This window comes from Hibiscus syriacus, unplaced genomic scaffold (assembly GCF_006381635.1).
Source record: "Hibiscus syriacus cultivar Baekdansim isolate YM2019G1 unplaced genomic scaffold, ASM638163v2 tig00111022_pilon, whole genome shotgun sequence".
Classification (NCBI taxonomy): domain Eukaryota; kingdom Viridiplantae; phylum Streptophyta; class Magnoliopsida; order Malvales; family Malvaceae; genus Hibiscus; species Hibiscus syriacus.
Genome location: NW_024062956.1, coordinates 3,145,717 through 3,164,998, shown reverse-complemented (window position 1 = coordinate 3,164,998; position 19,282 = coordinate 3,145,717). Strand labels below are relative to the sequence as shown.

At 33.7% G+C, this 19,282-nt stretch overlaps 4 protein-coding genes and 1 long non-coding RNA gene across 6 annotated transcripts; 3 read left to right on the top strand and 2 right to left on the bottom strand.

Moving 5' to 3' along the window:
- Positions 1 to 5,037: 5,037 nt before the first annotated feature.
- On the top strand, positions 5,038 to 7,292 carry LOC120150637 (coiled-coil domain-containing protein 158-like). Its single transcript, XM_039163278.1, has one exon. It carries the CDS (start codon positions 5,157 to 5,159, stop codon positions 7,077 to 7,079), a length of 1,923 nt encoding a protein of 640 aa, XP_039019209.1. The 5' UTR covers positions 5,038 to 5,156; the 3' UTR covers positions 7,080 to 7,292.
- A 2,509-nt stretch (positions 7,293 to 9,801) lies between these two features.
- On the top strand, positions 9,802 to 10,743 carry LOC120150656 (probable histone H2AXb). Its single transcript, XM_039163297.1, has 2 exons — positions 9,802 to 10,087; positions 10,404 to 10,743. The coding sequence occupies exons 1-2, from the start codon at positions 9,887 to 9,889 to the stop codon at positions 10,623 to 10,625; spliced, it is 423 nt and encodes a 140-aa protein (XP_039019228.1). The 5' UTR covers positions 9,802 to 9,886; the 3' UTR covers positions 10,626 to 10,743.
- A 2,739-nt stretch (positions 10,744 to 13,482) lies between these two features.
- On the bottom strand, positions 13,483 to 13,902 carry LOC120150599 (60S acidic ribosomal protein P2-2-like). Its single transcript, XM_039163250.1, has 2 exons — positions 13,654 to 13,902; positions 13,483 to 13,571 (listed from the first exon to the last, which is right to left on the bottom strand). Exons 1-2 carry the CDS (start codon positions 13,900 to 13,902, stop codon positions 13,545 to 13,547), a joined length of 276 nt encoding a protein of 91 aa, XP_039019181.1. The 3' UTR covers positions 13,483 to 13,544.
- Positions 13,903 to 15,117: 1,215 nt separating this feature from the next.
- LOC120150661 (probable protein S-acyltransferase 17) lies at positions 15,118 to 18,695 on the top strand. 2 transcript variants are annotated; one of them, XM_039163306.1, is made up of 10 exons: positions 15,132 to 15,519; positions 15,607 to 15,700; positions 16,396 to 16,490; positions 16,583 to 16,750; positions 16,834 to 16,906; positions 17,039 to 17,091; positions 17,511 to 17,602; positions 17,684 to 17,736; positions 17,832 to 17,957; positions 18,249 to 18,680. In XM_039163306.1, the coding sequence occupies exons 1-10, from the start codon at positions 15,371 to 15,373 to the stop codon at positions 18,525 to 18,527; spliced, it is 1,182 nt and encodes a 393-aa protein (XP_039019237.1). In that variant the 5' UTR covers positions 15,132 to 15,370; the 3' UTR covers positions 18,528 to 18,680. The 2 variants fall into 2 exon arrangements, with proteins under 2 accessions (XP_039019238.1, XP_039019237.1); XM_039163307.1 differs by lacking the exon at positions 17,832 to 17,957 and having other exon boundaries at positions 15,118 to 15,519; positions 18,249 to 18,695.
- Positions 17,869 to 18,242, bottom strand: LOC120150663. The gene is made up of 2 exons (XR_005518541.1): positions 18,011 to 18,242; positions 17,869 to 17,974 (listed from the first exon to the last, which is right to left on the bottom strand). It is a non-coding gene; the product is annotated as an uncharacterized LOC120150663 (long non-coding RNA).
- Positions 18,696 to 19,282: the final 587 nt, after the last annotated feature.

Below are 19,282 nucleotides of genomic sequence, written 5' to 3'. Positions count from 1 at the left end.
CAATATATTATTATTGATTCTGCAACTATAGCTTCAAAATTTGGGTTAGATGACGATGGTGTCTATGACGAAAAAGAAATTGTGGATTATCCATATCTCCCAAACGGTAGTATTAATACCCTTCGATCTCATCACGATCGTTTTCTTCATTTCATGATCTCATGGTGGTTTTGACCATCAGTGGGTAGGTATTCCACACTACGTATTAGAGATTTATGGTGGATGCACTGTATAAAGAATAAGAAGAAAATAAAATTTCCACATATTGTGTTCAGCGAGCTTGTCGATACCATAAACATTATCCCGTCCAAACATGTCGAAACCTTAGTTTATGGTTGTCTTCTAAGTAATCTCTTTATCAAACTAGGTCTAGATGTTTCCCTTGATAATCCTATACCACTTCAAAACCTATCAATATCACATCCTTGAAGAAATCATATTGGAAATTGGATGAGGTGACTGGTTTATGGGCTTTTAAACCCAGTAAACAAACTCCAGGAGCTAGTTCCTGACGAGCTGCTCCTAGCTCCTCTCGTGCTCCTCCTCCTCCTCCTGTTCCGGCTTTTGACGATGATCCTAAATTTCAGCAGCTTATGCAAGACATCGATGATCACGTACCCGATGACGAGCCTGCACCGGAACCAACTCCACAAGAAGATCAAATGTCTCCATATTTTCGTTCATTTTTGGAAACATTTGATTTACGGTATGCGTCCATGGATTCGAGCTTCACATTCATTGAGTCCCAGCTCTCTACCTTGGGAGCTCGACAACAAGATATGAATGATCATTTGGATGCACTCACGCTTGAGATGAGAGCTCGTTACCCTCCTCCTCCTCCCGATCTTTCGATTGATGAATAGACTTATCTTGCTTTGATTGTTTTTGGGTTTGAACTTGAATTTAAATTGTTAAAACATTTTGGATTGTCTTTCTTTTATTGTTGGATGTTTGTTTGATGGATATTTGAACTTTTATTTCATATATATTTTGGTTTGTTTCAATATATGCATCATTTACTTTTTAGTTGAAATATGACCAATTTACCATTTCACATTCGATTTGAATATTGATTATGAACACTAATGGCTAACTCTTTTGATCTTTGATCTTAGCAGCTTAAGCTATATTAAATTAAAATGTTTAATCAATTGGCTATGTTTTTCAAAGCCTTCTTTCACTCAAATTTTGAGTCTTTTTGATTTAACAAAAAGGGGAAGAAGTGTTAAAAGTTTTAAAGGGGAGAAGTGTTATAGTAAGGGGGAGTAATTTCAAAATTGATTTCAAAACTTATTTTTCAAAGAAAATCTTAAAATTAGTCAAGAGTTTTTGTTATATCAAAAAGGGGGAGATTGTTGAAAACATTTTGATGTTTTGATATAACAAATTAAGTTAAATGAATTTTAAGATTTTACAAATGATTTTCTAAAGTATATTTGATTCAATTAATCGAATATCAAATTATTACTCCAAGTCTTTCAAGATCATTTCAAACCTTACTAAATGTGTAAAATTGTGTTTTATACTTAAACTATTTTTGAAACAATTTTCACAAAGTATTTTGAACAAAATCAAGCCTAAAATCAAATTTTCAAAGTGATGCACCGATGCACCAATCCATTCATCGATGCACCATGCAATTAATTGAACATCAAATGCATTTTATGCATCGATGCACATACCATGCATCGATGCACTAGACCATGAATCGATGCACTCAGGCTATTTCAAAACATCGAATGCATTTCATGCATCGGTGCACTAAGAATGCATCGGTGCACTCTTAGTGCACCGATGCACTGAGAGTCCAACGGTCAAAATATTTGAATTTTACACTGATGCACCGATGCATCTAGGGTATGCATCGATGCACTGACACTCTCAACTAATTTTATTAATTGTTTTCACACTTAAACGACTCTATTGGCTCCACTAATCATCCCCAACGTTCAGAATCATTTGAAGGTGTATTTAAACAAGCTTAGAAGCCATTGATTAACAACAAGAAACATCAAGCAACTAGAATCAAGAGAGAATCAAAGAGAAAGCACCAAACCTCAAGTTTGAGCATTTCAAGCCTATTTTTCATTCAATATTCATTTTGCTTTCAAGAACACTTATTGTGCTCAATTGTATTTATTCTTGAGTGTCCTTTCTTTATTCTAGAATTGTGCAAACATATTTGCCTTGTGAGGTTTTTCTTGTAAGTTTGTAAATTTGTAATCTTCTCTTTGAGAAAAGAGTGTTCTCAAGAATTGGGGTATATTCTTGAGGGAGTTGTAAGGTTATCTCTTTGGCTTCGAAAAAAAGAACAAATTAGTGAATTTGTTGGAAAATCCTTAGTGTGGATAGCTAAGGTAGTGGACGTAGACTTTGGTTGATAAAGTCGAACCACTGTAAATCGTTGTGTAATTACTTTCAATTTTCTGCAAAAACTTCCATCAAAATTTTTATTGTCAATTTACCCCACTCTTGGCCGATTCCATCGATCGATTAACTCAACATTACTTCCGTTAGTTTGATGATGTTACACGTTAATAAAAGGGTATAATTTTTTACTTTAACCTCTGAACTTTAGATAAAATGCTAATTAGGGACTATTCTATAAATTTAAAGTAATTTAGGGACAAAGTTCTAATTTACCTTTTTTTAATATTCTTTTCTTCTTCCCCTAGCTTCCCCAGTTGCGCTGCCACACACCCCTTTCTTTCTGTTCATCTTCTTCGTTTAAACGATGATTATTTTCGATAATATATATATATATATATAACCAACAATGGAATCAGACAAATCAGTTTGTTTCCGGACAAGAGAAAAGCCAACAAGTAGTATAATACTTATACAAGCAAGTGTTGACGCCTGTGCAAATTTAAAGCTGCGGATGAGTAACCTCTAAATAGCCAAAAATTTTAGCAGACAAAAAAAGTAAGCTTTTAGCTTCCATTTAAATAGCTCCAGCAATGTGGTAAGCCTGCCATGTTATAATGGCAATGGCAAAATTTTCAAACCTCTCAATAAAAGGCAAAGGAAACGAAGATATATAATTCAAGAAAATGATTCCACACCAAGAACAGTAGAACATCGAGAAACATCTTAAAGCACAAGCTAGCTAATTATGAACATCAAGTACTAAGGATTTTAGCATTGAAAAATGTCTATCAAGTAAGGTAAATGCTTACGCGGGATACGGAAGAAAACAATGGTGGAAAAGGATGGGAACAGGGTTTTAAATTGCGGTCGCGGTCGTGTTTTCGATTATTTCGGATTTACCGTGATTGCGGCCGTCGCGGACGCTATTGCGGTCGTCACGGGTAACTCGAACGGTGGCGAAACCGCTATATCGCGGTCGCGAACCATTTTTTGAAACCCTGGATGGAAATACAAGCAGCACACCCTGCGGCGTAACCTACAATCCAAGTGGACAATGGAGCTTGTGGCTTCTCATTCCTGGAAACTTCTAGAACAGCTACTGATGCAACAATCTGACTTGTATTGAAAACTAGTCTAATATAAAACCAAAAGCAAAAAGATGGTCGTTTAAACGAAGAAGATGAACATCAAGAAAGGGGTGTGAGGCGGCGCAACTGCGGAAGCTAGGGGAAGAAGAAAAGAATATTCAAAAAGGGTAAATTATAACTTTGTCCATAAATTACTTTAAATTTATAAAATAGTCCCTAATTAGTATTTTATCTAAAATTCAAGGGTTAAAGTAAAAGTTATACCCTTTTATTAACATGTCACGTCATCAAACTAACGAAAGCAAACATTTCAGTGACCACATCTTAATTAAAATAAAACGAAAGTGACTATATATTGTGTTTTTTGAATCTAGTGATCATAAGTTTATAAAACTCAAACAAAAGTGACCAACTCTATAGTTTATCCAAAATATTATTGCATCTAAAAAAACCATATTTTTTCTAAAATTACAAAGAGAAAAAAAATTATTCAACCTTAAATACTATCTCCATCATCGGTCACAACCACCATCGCTATCGCTGTCTTTGCCATCTCTTTTGTCGATTGTCGTCGGCTTTACTGTCAGAGTATAATTAAACAACAGAGGCAGTCAACGTGATTGCGTTGAATAAATAAGGTCCTTACAGTTACAGAGTTTTTCTACATAGCGATCATTCACGGTGGCGCATAAAGCTGAAAACATGGTAAAGACTCCATGATTGAGTCTTCATTTTATATCTTTGCAGCTGAAACAACAGCTTCATTTTATATCGGCGACGGGAAAGCTTGGTTTTCGGGAGGGGGTGAAAGGCATATTAAAAAAGGGTAAATTGAAAATATGTCCATAAATTGCTTTTGGCTTACAAAAAGGTATATAATTCATATTTTATTCAAATAAGAGGGGTTAAAATAAAAATTAAATCATTTTACTAACATGTCACGTCATTAAACTAACGACACTCAATGTGTCAATTATAAAAATTAAATAAAAGGATAATCAGTGGCGAAACTTGGTGATAAAATTCAGAGGGTCAACTTAAAACTTTAAAAAATTTAGAGGTTTGAATTAAAATTTTAAATTTTTTGAAGAGTTCAGTTTACATATTTTGAAAAAAAAATTGAGGTCTAATTAAATTTTTTTAAAATTTAAGAGACTTAATGAGAATTTTTTAAAATTATGGGAGGGATTTAATTGAAAATATTCAAAATTTAAAGTTTAAAATGAATTTCTAAAAATTCCGTGAAGACCAAATTATTTTTGTTGAAAATTTTAAGGGTACAAATCTGATTTTCCAAAAAATTTTGGGCCATGGTTTCCACATGTCCTCACTTAATTCCGCGTACGACGATAATGTAAATCACCAAAAATTAATATTTTTAAATTTAATTAACAAAAGCATATGAATATAAAATATAAATGATCATTCTTATAAGTTACCTAAAAATAAAAAACAAAAACAAAAAAAAACGACACTGTCCAGTGATGCATTAAAAGGGCACCTCATGTATCACCAAACCCTAAATCCCATAAAATATTTTATTATTTGAAACCTTGAACTTTGGGCCCCAAAATTTGAATATCAAAACCAGCCTTACTCTGTCTTCAAAAATCCCTCCTTTCAATTCTCCACCGTAAAGAAAACCCTAGCAAAACCCCAACTTTCATAATCCGAGTCCCATCTCCAGTACTCCCAAGAATGGGCAAAAGGAAAGTTACCCCTCGGTCCAATGACCTCAAACATCAAAACCCATCTCAGGAAAGTGAGGAAACCCATGACCCTTCCAAAGATTCAACCTTTACAAAATCTTCCAACCCTTTGAGCCGCCAATCTTCCATGGAAGATCCCAAGGAGAAGCTCCAAAATCTAAAGTCTCTCAACTCTTTACTTGTAAAGGAGGCCTTTGAAAGTAGGCAACAGATTGAGTCCTTGGTTCAAGCCAAGGAAGCTCTTGTGGCCGAGTTGGGTGAAAAGAAGAAACTTGAAGCTGAGGAGAGTGAGAAAGATTTGAGCTTTGAGTTGCAGAATGATTTGTTTTCGGTTTATATGGGGACCCAAATGGAGGAACATGGTGTCGAGATGGAAAAGATGCTTGGGGCCTTGAAAACAAAGGTGAATGGATTGATGGGGAGTCTTGAAAATGAGAGGGAAAGGCTGAGTTTGGTTTACAGAGAAAGATATTTGGCTAGGAAAAATTTCGAGTTGCAAGTGAATGAGGGTAAGTTAATGAAAGAGAGACTGATGGAAATGGAGGGAAATGAGAGGAAGTTTTTGGAAGAAATTAGGAAACTGAAAGAGGAATATGATAGGCTGGTTTGGGAGACAAAGGAGTTGGAGAAAGTGAAGATTTTGATGATGAATGATAAAGGTTTGTTGGAGAAAAACATGAAGGCTATGGCCGAGGAAGTTGGGAATTTGAGAAGTGAGAATGAAAAGATTGCGAGTGAGAAGAAAGGGATTGAGGTTGAGAAAAATGAGAAAAAATTGAAGATTGGTGAGATGGAAAAGGAAATGAATGAAGTTATATTGAGTTTCAGGAAGGAAAATGAGATTTTGAGGTCCAAGATTTTTGAGTTGGAAAAGAATAACGGTCAAGCAATGGATCGGGAGGCTGAAAGAGCTATAGAGATCGGTGCATTAGTGGAAGAGAAGAGGGCAAAAGAAAGGAGTATTGAGAGGTTAATGGAAGAAAAGGATTTCGTATCGAGATCATTGGAGGCAATAATGGTGGAGTCAGAAGATAGGCAGAGAAGGATTGAGAAGTTGTTGGAGGAAAGTGCTGCAGCTAGAGGAGTGTTGGAAATGAATGAGAAGGAATTAAAGGATGTGCATAAGAAGATTGAGGAATTGTCTGGAGATAAAACCGAGATCGAAATGGCCAAAAGCCGCGGTGAGATTGAAAATATCGAGTTACAAAATGAAGTGAGTGAGTTGAGGAATGTTGTGCAGAGGCTGCAAGAGGAATGCTTAGATCATCAAAAGAAGAACAATGAATTGATTTCTGAAGTTAGCTGTTTTAGAGATTTAGTTGATCAGGTAACACTTGAGAAGGACGATGCTTTGAAACGACTCAGTGAGGAGATGCATACTGGTGTTAACTTGAGATCGGACGTTTCAGAAATGGAGAATAAGCTCAAGAAAACTGCTGAAGAGCTGGCACAGAAGAGGACCGAGTGGCAGAACCTAATCAACGAAAAGGAAGAGATGGGGAGTCACATTGGATCAATAGCTGAAGATAAAGATAGATTGCTTAAGGAACTTCTGGAGTCAAAGAGAAGTTTCAACGATTTGAAAGCTAAAATGGAATCAACAGCCATTAATTACGAGCGCGCATTGACCCTTTTGAAGAGCACTGCCTCCATGTTATGTCAATCCAAAGATGAAAACAATCGGAAATCGATTGAAGGAGATGAAATCGGACCATATGCAATGGAATTGGAGGCAATCAAAACGGCATTCAAAGACAAAGAGACGGTGGCTCAAGACTTGAAGCAGAAAGTTAAGTTAATGGAGAAATCCATGGTGGAAACAGAAAAGAAAAAGAGTTTCTGGACTATGGTGTCTTCTGCAACAACACTTTTGGCTGCACTTACTGTTGCATATGCTGCAAAAGGACGTTGAGTGGTTTTGTTTACTGGTTAACTTCATTTTCGGAACAAGTTTTTTTCTTTACTTGTAGGATTTACTGAGAAAACTCTAATGTGACAACATGGTATGTTGTCTAGTTTTGAACTTTAGCTCAGTGATAAATAATGTGTTCTTGGACAAGTCAAGAATCATAACCTCAACGAATGTTTTTAACTGGTACATGTCAGTGCTTCTTATTTTGAGTTATATCCATCCGTGTTGTCTGTTTATATGTTATTTTCTCACATATTATAGATGAATCCAATTGATTATATATGCCATGAAATCTGTAAGTGGAAGAAAAAAGACTTAGTTGAACTAGAGCTTTCCTATAATATTTGTTCTTGGTTAATTTGATTATAATAGTTTTCACTATAATATTTGTTCCTGTAAGCATGTATGAACCAAGGAGGTGTTGGGATGTGCGGTCGCACCTCTAGAAGTTTCAATTTTTCATATAGTTTATATATTTTCTTGTATTTTTTATTGATAATCTAATTTAGCGTCTCTGAAATTTTGTCCTTAATATAAAATTCTACGATTGTCTCTGTTTGTGAGGTGAAATATCTTTATATCTATGTGCAAAACATAAGTGTGGATTTGGGTATTGAACATAGATAGTAGTTGTTTTAAGTTCTATATATCCGTTGACTGGTATGTTCTGTGATGACTAATCCCGAATATATATATATATACATGAAAATATAAGCTAAGAGCTCATAGCCTCATACAATTACAAGTGTTCATGCTTCACTTTAATTTTTAGTTTGACTTTGATTTCAGGAGATGAACCATTTGTTACTTGTTTTGTACATAGCTCCTACATTAATTGGATTTGGGTTCGAGTGTCTATTAGGTGTATATAGTCAACACGGGTTTACCTTTTAAAAGTTATTTTTTCATGTATGTGGAAATTGGAAAGTGACATCTTCATACTCATAATCCATATGGATATGCTTTAAATATGGGTGTTTACTTTGAAGAAAAATGAAGAAATTTACGATTTTCGAGGAAGATGACCGGACGACATGATTTTTCTTGAAAGATGATCGGATGACAGAATGCCTTTCAATATCTGTGTATGCCCAGTAAGACCGTGAATTTTACAAGCCGTTGTCGTTATGTAGAAGACGTGTGTAAAACACTTCGTAATTATAACGTTTTCTTTGAAGACACCTTATAATTCCGGCTTTTTCTCTGATGTACTGTTGGGATTTTTTCTTCTTTCCATTTTACTGGTTGGTTGATTTTGCCCTGTAAACAGATAAATTAAATCACCTGCTTAAATTTCCTTAACGGTTATTAGTTACGTAAATTCTCATGGATCTCCCATTAAATTGTTACATTGGGGTTCTAATCACTGTTGAAGAGTTTTAGACTAGAATTGTTGAGTTTAAGGATTTTTTTATATGAAACAGACATCAGGTTTGCATTTAGGATGTAAAAAGAAAAAGGGGAAATTTTGGAGTTCAATTGTCGTCATGGGTAACGTTTGATGGAGATCATTACTGACGATGGTCAGTGACATCTTAGGTTGGGAAGCTTTGATTGAATTTAGGGTTCAAATTGACATTTTATCAAAATTTTAAGGGTCAAAATGATATTTTATTTAAAATTTCATAGTTAAATTAGTATTCTATCTAAAATTTAGATGTCAAATAAACAATTGATCTCGTGCCACATCATCAAGCTAACGAGAGTTAATTACTCGTTAACAAAAATGTAACAATCAATAAGTGACCAAATTATAATAAATTGATAATATAAATTATTGAAGCATAATTTTATCAAAATCAATAAGTAAAATAAACAAAACTGAAACAAAATTGATCATTTCAACAATTAACCCAAGAAATTATATACTTTTCCCGCGAAATCTCAAAAGTGTAAATTATACATTTACTTACTAAATTATACAATCTTTCCTATTTTGCTCATTGTACTTTCAATTTTTTAATTTACTAAACTTTTGAATTACTCATGTTTTGATCACTCTTAATTATTTTATTATTATTTTTCTAATTTTCTAATAAAATAATTGAAAATATAAAATAAAAATAGAAGGTTGTCGAACGTCTCCACCAACCATCGTCAACCGCCATAGATGGTGGTTGTTCGATCCCAAATTTTATGGGTCTTGTTCGTCTCGACACCCTGAGTCCAAATATGTCCTCTATTTTGTTGGAACTTACTCCGAAGTCCATAAATTGAAGATCAATTGAGGAAGTCGAAACATTTCAACTGATATTCACAAGTTTTATGATATTTTCTTTTGAAACAAACATCAGATTCGGACTGAGGGGGTCGAAAGTCGAAACACACATGACCCATGCAATTTGAGACCGAACGACCACCACCTACGGCTGTCGACGGTGGTCGACGATGGCTTCCGGCCACCTTATATTTTTTATTTTTAATTAATTCAAATTAAATAATAATAAAAATGTCATAAATAAAAAAAAGAATAATAAAATAATATAAATTGATCAAAATATGAATAATTCGAAAATTCAGTGAATAAATTAAAAAAATTATAAGTACGGTGGATAAAATAGAAGAGACAAATATACAGTTCAATAAGAAATGATGTAATTTACTCATCTCAAAACTGTTTGCCACGTTGGCAATCCTCGTGGGCCTTTAAATCCACCAATCACGTTCAACCAGTATTTGCTATACATTGTACCGCTCGCATCCTTCTCTCCTCGGGTTCTTCATTGATAAATTTAAACCGATACTCACGCCATCATCGATTTTCCATTTTCTTCGACAACGAAATTTTGGGTTTGGTATATTCAAAGATGAGCCCCCCAGAAGGATCAACGAAAGGAGGGAGAGGGAAACCTAAGTCATCTAAGGCGGTTTCCAGGTCACATAAGGCTGGGCTTCAGTTTCCGGTGGGAAGGATTGCTAGGTTCTTGAAAGCCGGGAAATATGCCGACCGTGTTGGTGCCGGAGCTCCCGTCTATCTCTCCGCTGTATTAGAGTACCTCGCTGCTGAGGTATATTTTCCTGTTGTTTCAATGTTGGATTGAGGTTAATCGATTTGTGAGACTGCATTTTTTGGGGGAAATTACGATTTCATAAGATTTTGCATGATTTCAAATTATGATTGAGGTTAATCGATTCATGGTTAATTGACTCGTGCAATCACTTTTTTAAAGGAAAAAAAGGTGATTTGATGCCTACTTAGTTATTAAATTGAATTTAAGTCGTGCGATTGGTGAATCGATAAATAGAATTGTTGATTGAATTGAAATGACTTTTGTTCGGGGAATCTCATTTGAAATGAGGCTGTAATTATGATATTGATTTCAGGTTCTAGAGCTTGCTGGTAACGCGGCGAGAGACAACAAAAAGAATAGAATTGTTCCGAGGCACATCCAACTAGCGGTGAGAAACGATGAAGAGTTGAGCAAGCTTTTGGGTTCAGTAACCATTGCAAATGGAGGTGTTTTGCCCAATATTCACCAGACTCTTCTCCCCAGTAAAGCTGGTAAAAACAAGGGTAATATTGGATCAGCTTCTCAGGAGTTTTAGCCTCTCTTTTGCTTTCCTTGAGTTTTGTTTTAAACACTAGTACCATATGCAATGTTTTGCTACCTTTTTTATCCAAGCTCTTGTGATATCAAATCTAATAATTACATTTGCACCACCATCTCTCTCTAATTCTGATTATGTTTTTACTAGTTTTTATTGAATTATTTTCTCAACCAGCCACCCATTACATGTTTCTGTTTCTGTCTCTGTCATTCTCTTTCTTGTTCCCGTTCCTTTGATGTCATCATAAACTAAATATTAATCCAACACTCATCGACTATGCTGCACTAATATGAATACAGGGATGAATATGTAAAATAATTTTTTTTAAAACTACATGGTACAGACGTGATAAATGTACGGTAAGTATAAATGCATTTTAAAATTTGTAATTAATTACAAAATCACATATCAAAATTTGCGTTCAATTTTTTGCTTGTATTATTTTTGTTAAATGACTTATTGAGTTTTTTTATGTTTGATTAAGATGTTTAAGAAATGTAACTAAAATATGGTTCATATGTTAGAATGCATCACAATTTAAAAATATTTAGATCTCATCCAAAAATTTGTTGCAAATTAGTTAATATTTTAGGCTTCAAAAATAACTTCAGTTTCTTATTTTGTAATTTAGTTAACAAGTTAATGTTCAATTGAGGCTTTCAATAAATATTTTAACAAAAAAAGATAAATTTAAAACATATGAATAGTTAAGTGATCATTTTGTAACTTTTAATAGTCGATGGATTTAATAAAATAACATCTTATAGTTGAGGATTATTTTATAACTTTTAATAGATAAAGGATTCAACAAAACAGTGATGTATAGTAGTGAGATCATTTATATATTTTATCCTAAAATTTAAGATTTTGTTCTATTAAATGGATACCGATTTTATATTTAACAAGATAAAATAAATTTTGTAAAAGACTTCAAAATTTTATTGATCGTTGATGATGATAATCGATAAATGATTAATTGCTACAACTGTTAGCTAGAATCTGAAATTTGAAGTCATTGGAGATTATTAATTATCTCAGCAGTGAACAAATATGAGTTGAATCGAACTTTCACTATCGAAGGATTTGTGAATACAACGTTGAAGGTCGATGGGAGGCCTCTTACTTTTTTTTTTCTTTTCTTCCAACTGCACCTAAAATCTGGTAGGCTGTTGAAAGATGCTTTCTCAAAAGAACTAAGCTAGAGAAAATGGAGCACTAGAGGCCTATACTAAGCCTATGTAATGCCATTTACAAAGTGATTGTCAGTCCGCTCAAACCTTGTATGCTTCTCTAATTTCCAAATTCCTAGAAATTTGTCAAAGTTTAAATATAAGTTCCATCATCTTTGTTTTAATTCTGATCATAATATTAAAATTCCCTCTTGACATTATATTAAATCATTATTTTATTTTTTAAATACTTTAATTTTAATATTTCATTTTGGATTAAAATAAACTTTTATGTAAGATAAAAATTAATATGATATTATATAATGTTACATCAATAAAAAAATTATTAATTAAAATAAGGGTAAAGTATAGTAATGGTCACTGAACTTTTCTAAAGCTTTCATTTAGGTCCCCTAACTTTTAAAACTTGTAATACAGTCCCCGACGTAACTGTTGGGGGACCATATTGTAAACGGAATAAATATTGAGGGACTGTATTGCAAGTTTTAAAAGTTGAAAAACCTAAATGAAAACTTTAGAAAAGTTCAGTGACCATTACTATACTTTATCCTTTTATTTAAATTCTGTTATGCTTATACTCTTTTCTTTTGGTGACAATTAACCGATGCATATCCTCAATTAATGAAAAATTTTATATTTATTTACTCTATCGTGTATTTACTCTTTATTTTAAATGCTTAAGAAACCAAGTTTAAGTCGTTATATATCTATAATGCTTATTCATTGCATCAAAGTGTGAGTCCATAAAATTATACAAGTTTCTGGTTGACTGTGAGGGAGTAGCCCGGTACATATAAACGGATGGAGAGAAGCATCATCTCACCAATAAGGCAAGGCACACCCTCAAATGAAACGACTTTAAAATTATCAGGATATCAGCTGGAGAGTTATGAATCCCCTATAAACTTTTTTTAATATTCTACAAGCAATTAGACATCATTCAGAGGCAGCAGAATATGAACCAAAGACTGTTCCGAATCAATTCATACCACAAAATCTTGTGCTCAATGAAGGACTGAAGAACTACTTTAACCTAGGAGCACAAGAGCTTTTACTGCATAACATGAATAAAAATACACAACTACCCATTCTCATCTATATGCTTGTATTGTAAAACTAATATTAGATAAATAAATATGGATCCACAACATCCCAAAAACCTACAGCCTTCGGTGCCATCCCCGGTTAAACCCTTGATTTTTGGAGAATAATTAAAAAATGAAAACTAAACAGATTGGATGTAAACCAACTCTATACAAATGCGTCTAATTGTATAACATGAATGCATGAGAAAGCAACATTGACTGGACCCTAAGCCATGAACAAAATCATCAAGACCATTTCTCACGCTTATAGGCAAAATGGAACTAAACAATTCCCAACAGGATTAAGCAGTTAAATATCACAAGCCTAGAATAAGAAAGTTTAGCTTAACAAAGACTACAATAGAGATTCATTCAGACACGACTGGCGACCACAACAATATCTACAGGTAGCTAAAACATGATAAGCATTAAGAACCATTCAGCCAAATTCAACCATTTAATCCGAAAATCCATAATTATAACAAAAATGTTAATGTTATTTAAATATATTTTCTCAAACAAAACTTAAAGATCCCAGAAGAGATAAGAATCGAGAAACATGAAAAAAAGTATTTTAAAACTCAAACAAAGCAGGCAACTGTACGAGGAACCCTCGAGCATTGATATTTTGCTTTGCCTGCTTAGTCAAAGAGGCTGAAACCCATATCCTGCATGAAAAGGAAATTGCATTAGTTAAGCACACACCAAAATAAGAATCAATAGACAATTACAACATGAAAAAGTAATTACATCATCGGATTCTTCTTTCTCCTCGAACTTCTCCTCTTTCTTGGCCTCAGCAGCAGAAGCAGCACCACCGCCGCCGCCACCAGCGGAAGGAGCGGCAGCTGCAACAGCACCACCACCAGAAGGAACTGAAGCCAACTTCTCTCTTCCACAAGCAATTAATTCGGTAATATCTTTTCCTTTAACTTCGGACAATAGCAACTCTATCCTATCATCTTCAGCTCCAACTATAACATTAAAAAAATGAATCATTCTTTTTACCGTTCGTAATGCTAAAGAAATCTCCAATAACCTATTTCGCATAACATCATTCCCCCCACAATTTCTATTAGGGTAAAGTATAGTAATGGTCACTGAACTTTTCTAAAGCTTTCATTTAGATCTCCCAACTTTTAAAACTTGCAATTCAGTACCCCCACATTTATTCTGTTTGCAATATGGTCCCCCAACAGTTACGTCGGGACCATATTGTAAACGGACTAAATGTTAAGGGACTGTATTGCAAGTTTTAAAAGTTGAGGGACCTAAATGAAATCTTTAGAAAAGTTCAGTGACCATTATTATACTTTAACCTTAAAATAATTGTATTTCTTTTATTAAATTGAATTATGGCTTGGGGAGTGGGGAATTTAACCGCTTATTCACTTTACTAAGCTAATGGTTTGATTATTTTCTTTGACACGATATAATATTTAATTAAAAATAAAATAAAACATTGAAGACAATTTTGATAATATGTCTCAATTGTATATAGTTTTGATAATCAATTTTGAAAGAAAAAATATATTTAAATTATTTTATCAATTTGTTACATTTTAGTTATTGAGTTAATAACTCATGTTACTTTGATGAAGTGATATATTGAAAATGACTAACTTCTAATTTAGTTGTATATATTAAAAAAATTACTGAAAAAATTACTATTATCTCGATCATATATATTTTATTTCTATGAACGGAGACTTCATCTTAATTGATGAATATATTATATTTTAGGCAATGTGGTTTTTTATATAAATTTACATTTTTTTCTGAAACATACAATTATATTAATTTTAGTTGTTATTACGTTTTTTAAATTCAATATATATATATATATATATATATTATACTAGATAATTTATTTTATTTTATTTATATTAACACAATCAATAATATTTTTCTAGACTAATCACTCTTCTACTCTAGTATCCATGTTGTAGTGAAAAGGTGTTCGGTCTGTTGCTTGTTTTAGACTGCCACGGAAACAACTCACAAAGACGCATGCTTGGGATATGGCGCGGTGGTGGAGTGGTAGTCTCCTTTGTTGTTGAATATCTATAAATTTGCTTTACTTTTCAATTCACCGTGACCTAATGATTTTGAACTCGGTCTCGTCATCCACAAAAGAAAAAAAAAGTATTTTTATGAAGAATTTTCCTTCACGTTATAAATCTAATAACAATTTCACTGTCTTATTCTGATCTCAATTCCAAAACCACAAATCATAATTGCAGAATCCATTCAACATTCACACATTAGAACTAAGTTTTGTCTTCAACCTTTGTCCTCAGATCTGTTTGTGCATTTAATTAATGTAAAAACCGAACCCTAAGTCATACCGTCAAAACAATAAGAAGTCCATAGCCTGCCCCATAAAGTCTTTCCCAAATTCCCCTCTTTTTAACCTATCTCGAATACCCAGAAAGAAGCACTTCTGTATTTTTTTCCCTTCACAAAGATGGCTGTTCATTGGCTACTGATATGCCATGGACTGATAACTCTTATTGTAGTCGTCTCCTTTCTTTGTGGGCAATGGCCAATCTTCCAAGGAACTCCCATTAGCTCCATCCACCGTTTCATCACTTTTGGAGCTTATCAATACTTCCTGTACGCCCCTTTCTGCAGATTTCTTTGATGGGTTCCTTTTTATTTTTTTGGGTGACTGATTTTTGGGTTCCTTTGATTTGTTTTCAGGAAGCTTGTAGGGGCTGTTTTTGGAGACAAAGGAATAAATTCGATCCTTTCTGTTGAGTATTATTGTTGTGATAGGTCTAATCCTATCTTGCAGGTATAATTTTAAGTTAAGCAATTGAAATTGTTGAATTGAAGCCCCTGGAGATTGAGGTTCATCTCTTATCTGAAAGAGTTCGTTTTCTTGATTCTTGGCGTGTTTATGAATGGTTATGTATGAAGTTTGTATATGCGTTGTTTTGTAATTTGGAATGTTATTGTTGTAATTTGAGGTACATTAATTTGATGCTAAAAAATTGAACTATATGGTTCATTTGGTACACTACATATTAAGAAGTCCTAGGTTCGGGCCAGGACTTGAAACTTGAGCATTAACATTCGAACGTAGGAGTAACAATTGCTTGGACAAGACTTGGTTATTACATTTGATTATAAGATGATTGGCAGAGTTCTGTTTTGTCTTGTCTTATGGTTCATGGGGTTCAGTTGATTGGAAACAATGTGCAGTAAATTTGATGAATGTAGACAGTTGTCTCAGCTTGAAGTCAACTCCATTTAAATTTCATAACTCACTGCTAATGCCGCATGCTTCAAATATAACAAAACCTTCACAACATTATTGAAGCAAATTGCTTTCAGATGCGAATGGTAACAATGGATGATCTAGAAATGCGCTGCATTCTCATTTAAATATCCATTGTTGAGAAAGATGAGGTTTGTTTTATACTAGAAACGGGGGCTTTTTTTCATTCATATTAAGGTCATCCTTTTCCAACTTTCTCTTTATGACAGATTATATACTTGGCAATAATTGGATCAACTTATTACATTATAGTGAAGACGTCCTTTCAATATATACCTGGATATTATCTAAGTGGAGTCCATAGGTACGTTCTTAGAACTGAATTCTCTGCTGTAACCTGATTCTTCAAAGTGATTGTTTTTGTTTTTGCCACTCATAATTTTTATATTTTTTCAGGTACACGAGTTTGTTGGCAGTTGCAATTGGGATTCTGCTCTTTCTTTTGACTAGCTTTTCAAATCCAGGAACTGTGACGGTTGATAACGTTTCACACTATCTATCTGTTTATCCTTATGATAATATCATATATACAAAGAAAGAATGCTCGACTTGTAAACTTCCAAAGTAAGTTCATTGTATTGGTTTCATATCTATTGATGTGGTTTTTTAATTCTCTAAAATGTAATCAGATTATTCTTTTGATCAAGGCCTGCCAGATCCAAGCACTGCAGCATATGCAATCGATGTGTTGCCCGCTTTGATCATCATTGTGGGTGGATGGTATGACTTCTTCAACTGTTATTTTTCCTTTTTCTTCTTTATTGTACTTCGTGTAGCGAATTGTTCTATATACACTCATGTTTAAAATATCTGATTCTTATATCTACTTATGATAGTGTTTACTTATTTCAGAATAATTGTATCGGGGAAAGAAATACGCGATACTTTTTGGCTTTTCTTTTATGGTGAGTTTTTCACTATTTATCAACTGCTAGCAATCTGTATTTTGGTTTTAGTTTTTTTAATTGTTTTTTTCATTCTTCGGCCAGTAATGTTTTCATGGGGAACATGATCATCCTCTAGTTACTCGATTGAAACCACCATTAACTTTGACTGGAACTTTACAACAATCAGATTTCCATTACTACTGAAGTTGCTTTTGGTTGGAGTGATTATCTAAATCTAGTAACTGACCTTGAGTTTTATCTGTTAATACGAGTCGTTTGTTCATTCCTAGCTTTCTTTGAGATCAAGAAAACTTCTCCTCCTTTTCTTCCCTACATGTCCGTGCTCGACTTGTTCCAATGTACAAGCTTAAAAAATAAGCTATTATCCGCTTCTAGTTTAAAAAAATCATGTTAAAGTCATATTAAGTGTTCTGCAGGCATTTCCTTATTTGCATGTATGCAACAATTGCTATTGGATTGGTTCTCGCCGGAAGATTAAAAGAATTGAAAATTGTATACATTTTAACAGGTAATATCAATTCAGGCTGAGGTTTTCTAACTTTTCTTAATGTTTTACTGGCTAAACTTTCTGTGACATTTTTTTTGCCAGTTTATTATGGTGTAGAAAATTCTTTTCGCAGTTTAGCCCCTCATATCATACAGGTGAGTGTGTTGTTTTTGAGATATCCTCTTCTTTACATTTAGGGTATTTCTGTAGATATATTGAGTTCAATACATTGTTTTTCGGTTTTATGCAGTGGCTGTTAGGTTCGTATAACAGCCAAATACTTCTTATGGTGTTTATGGCTATAGTTTCGCTCTTGTTGGCGGGTTTCTTTGCATATCATGCTAAGCTTTGTCTGACAAACACCACAACGAATGAGGTGAGATCTGCTTTTACCTTGTTCTATTATTTGTTTTGTTACCTCAAAATAACGTTGAGAGCACTCCTGATTAATTTGATGCCCGGCCTTGACCGAACATAAACCCAGAAATTCTTTACCATGCCAAGTATTACGATGTTAATAAAAACATGAAACTAGAGTAAAATGTTCTCATCTGGCTGATGCAACCCTTAATAGAACATAAACCTGGAAATCCTTTGCTATGCCGATTATTAAGTTAATGTAATCATAAAACTAGAATTTAATGTTCTCATCTGTCTGGAAATGCAGACGTTCAAGTGGCAAGACTATGTAAGCTGGCAGAAGAAACTGAGTGAAGCACGAGCGAGCTCGGTAGCATTGAAAGCAAGCATCGACAGGATGGATAGCGAAAGAAAGCCTCCAGATAACAAATGCAAATCCTTCTTCAGAAGGTCCCCTCTAGAGAATACTGAAGCAGTTGCGAAGAACAATGTGTATGATAAAGGATTCTTTCACAATTTGTATGAGGTCATTTTTCCGGTCCCAACAAGAGCATCGCATTCGCATACCAAATCAAAATCTGGCTAAGGTCGTCAACTGTTGATTACAGGTTCATTCTTCACCCGAACTCCGCATCCCAGTCAATATTTTACTTCTTGTCACCATGTTATAAGCCAGAGATTCAGGATGGATTTAAGAGCATGGTCTATATTGTACAGCTTCCTGATTGCTCGGTATTATCGTTCGGTAGTCTATATATGTCAGTTGTATTTAAGTTCATTTTGATGATTAGGTACTACAAAGTAAAAAGATCACTATTTTCTCTTTAAAGTGATTTAAAATGCATGGAATGTTAATAAGAAAGAATCTATCCATGACCATATTGGAGACAAAGGAATATATATATAGTTAGTTGTTTATGAATTGGATTTCCTGCAAGTGCTTCTCCTATGTTTGTTTCACTTCTAACAGCATAATGGACCTTTGGTGACCCCACATTGTTCTTATTTATAGCTAAAGCACCAAAGATGCAATCGAATTTTGTTTTATTACATATGTTTGTGTTATTTTTACATGTTAATAATTATGTTTAAAATATTAAATTTTAGTGTGCTGCTGCTATATTAATATATTTTCAGGTGGCGTATCTGTATATTATCCAAAAATTATGAGAATATTCTGTCATTGGAATTTCAGTTAATATTATAGAAATAGGAAGGTAAATGGAAAAGGGTTCCATATTTGATGAATTTAGTGGGTATAATAATACCCACTTTATTCCATCAACTTGGTTCCTTGACTACGCATTTTAGAATAAAACAGAGCCTAAGTGATTGGAGCTC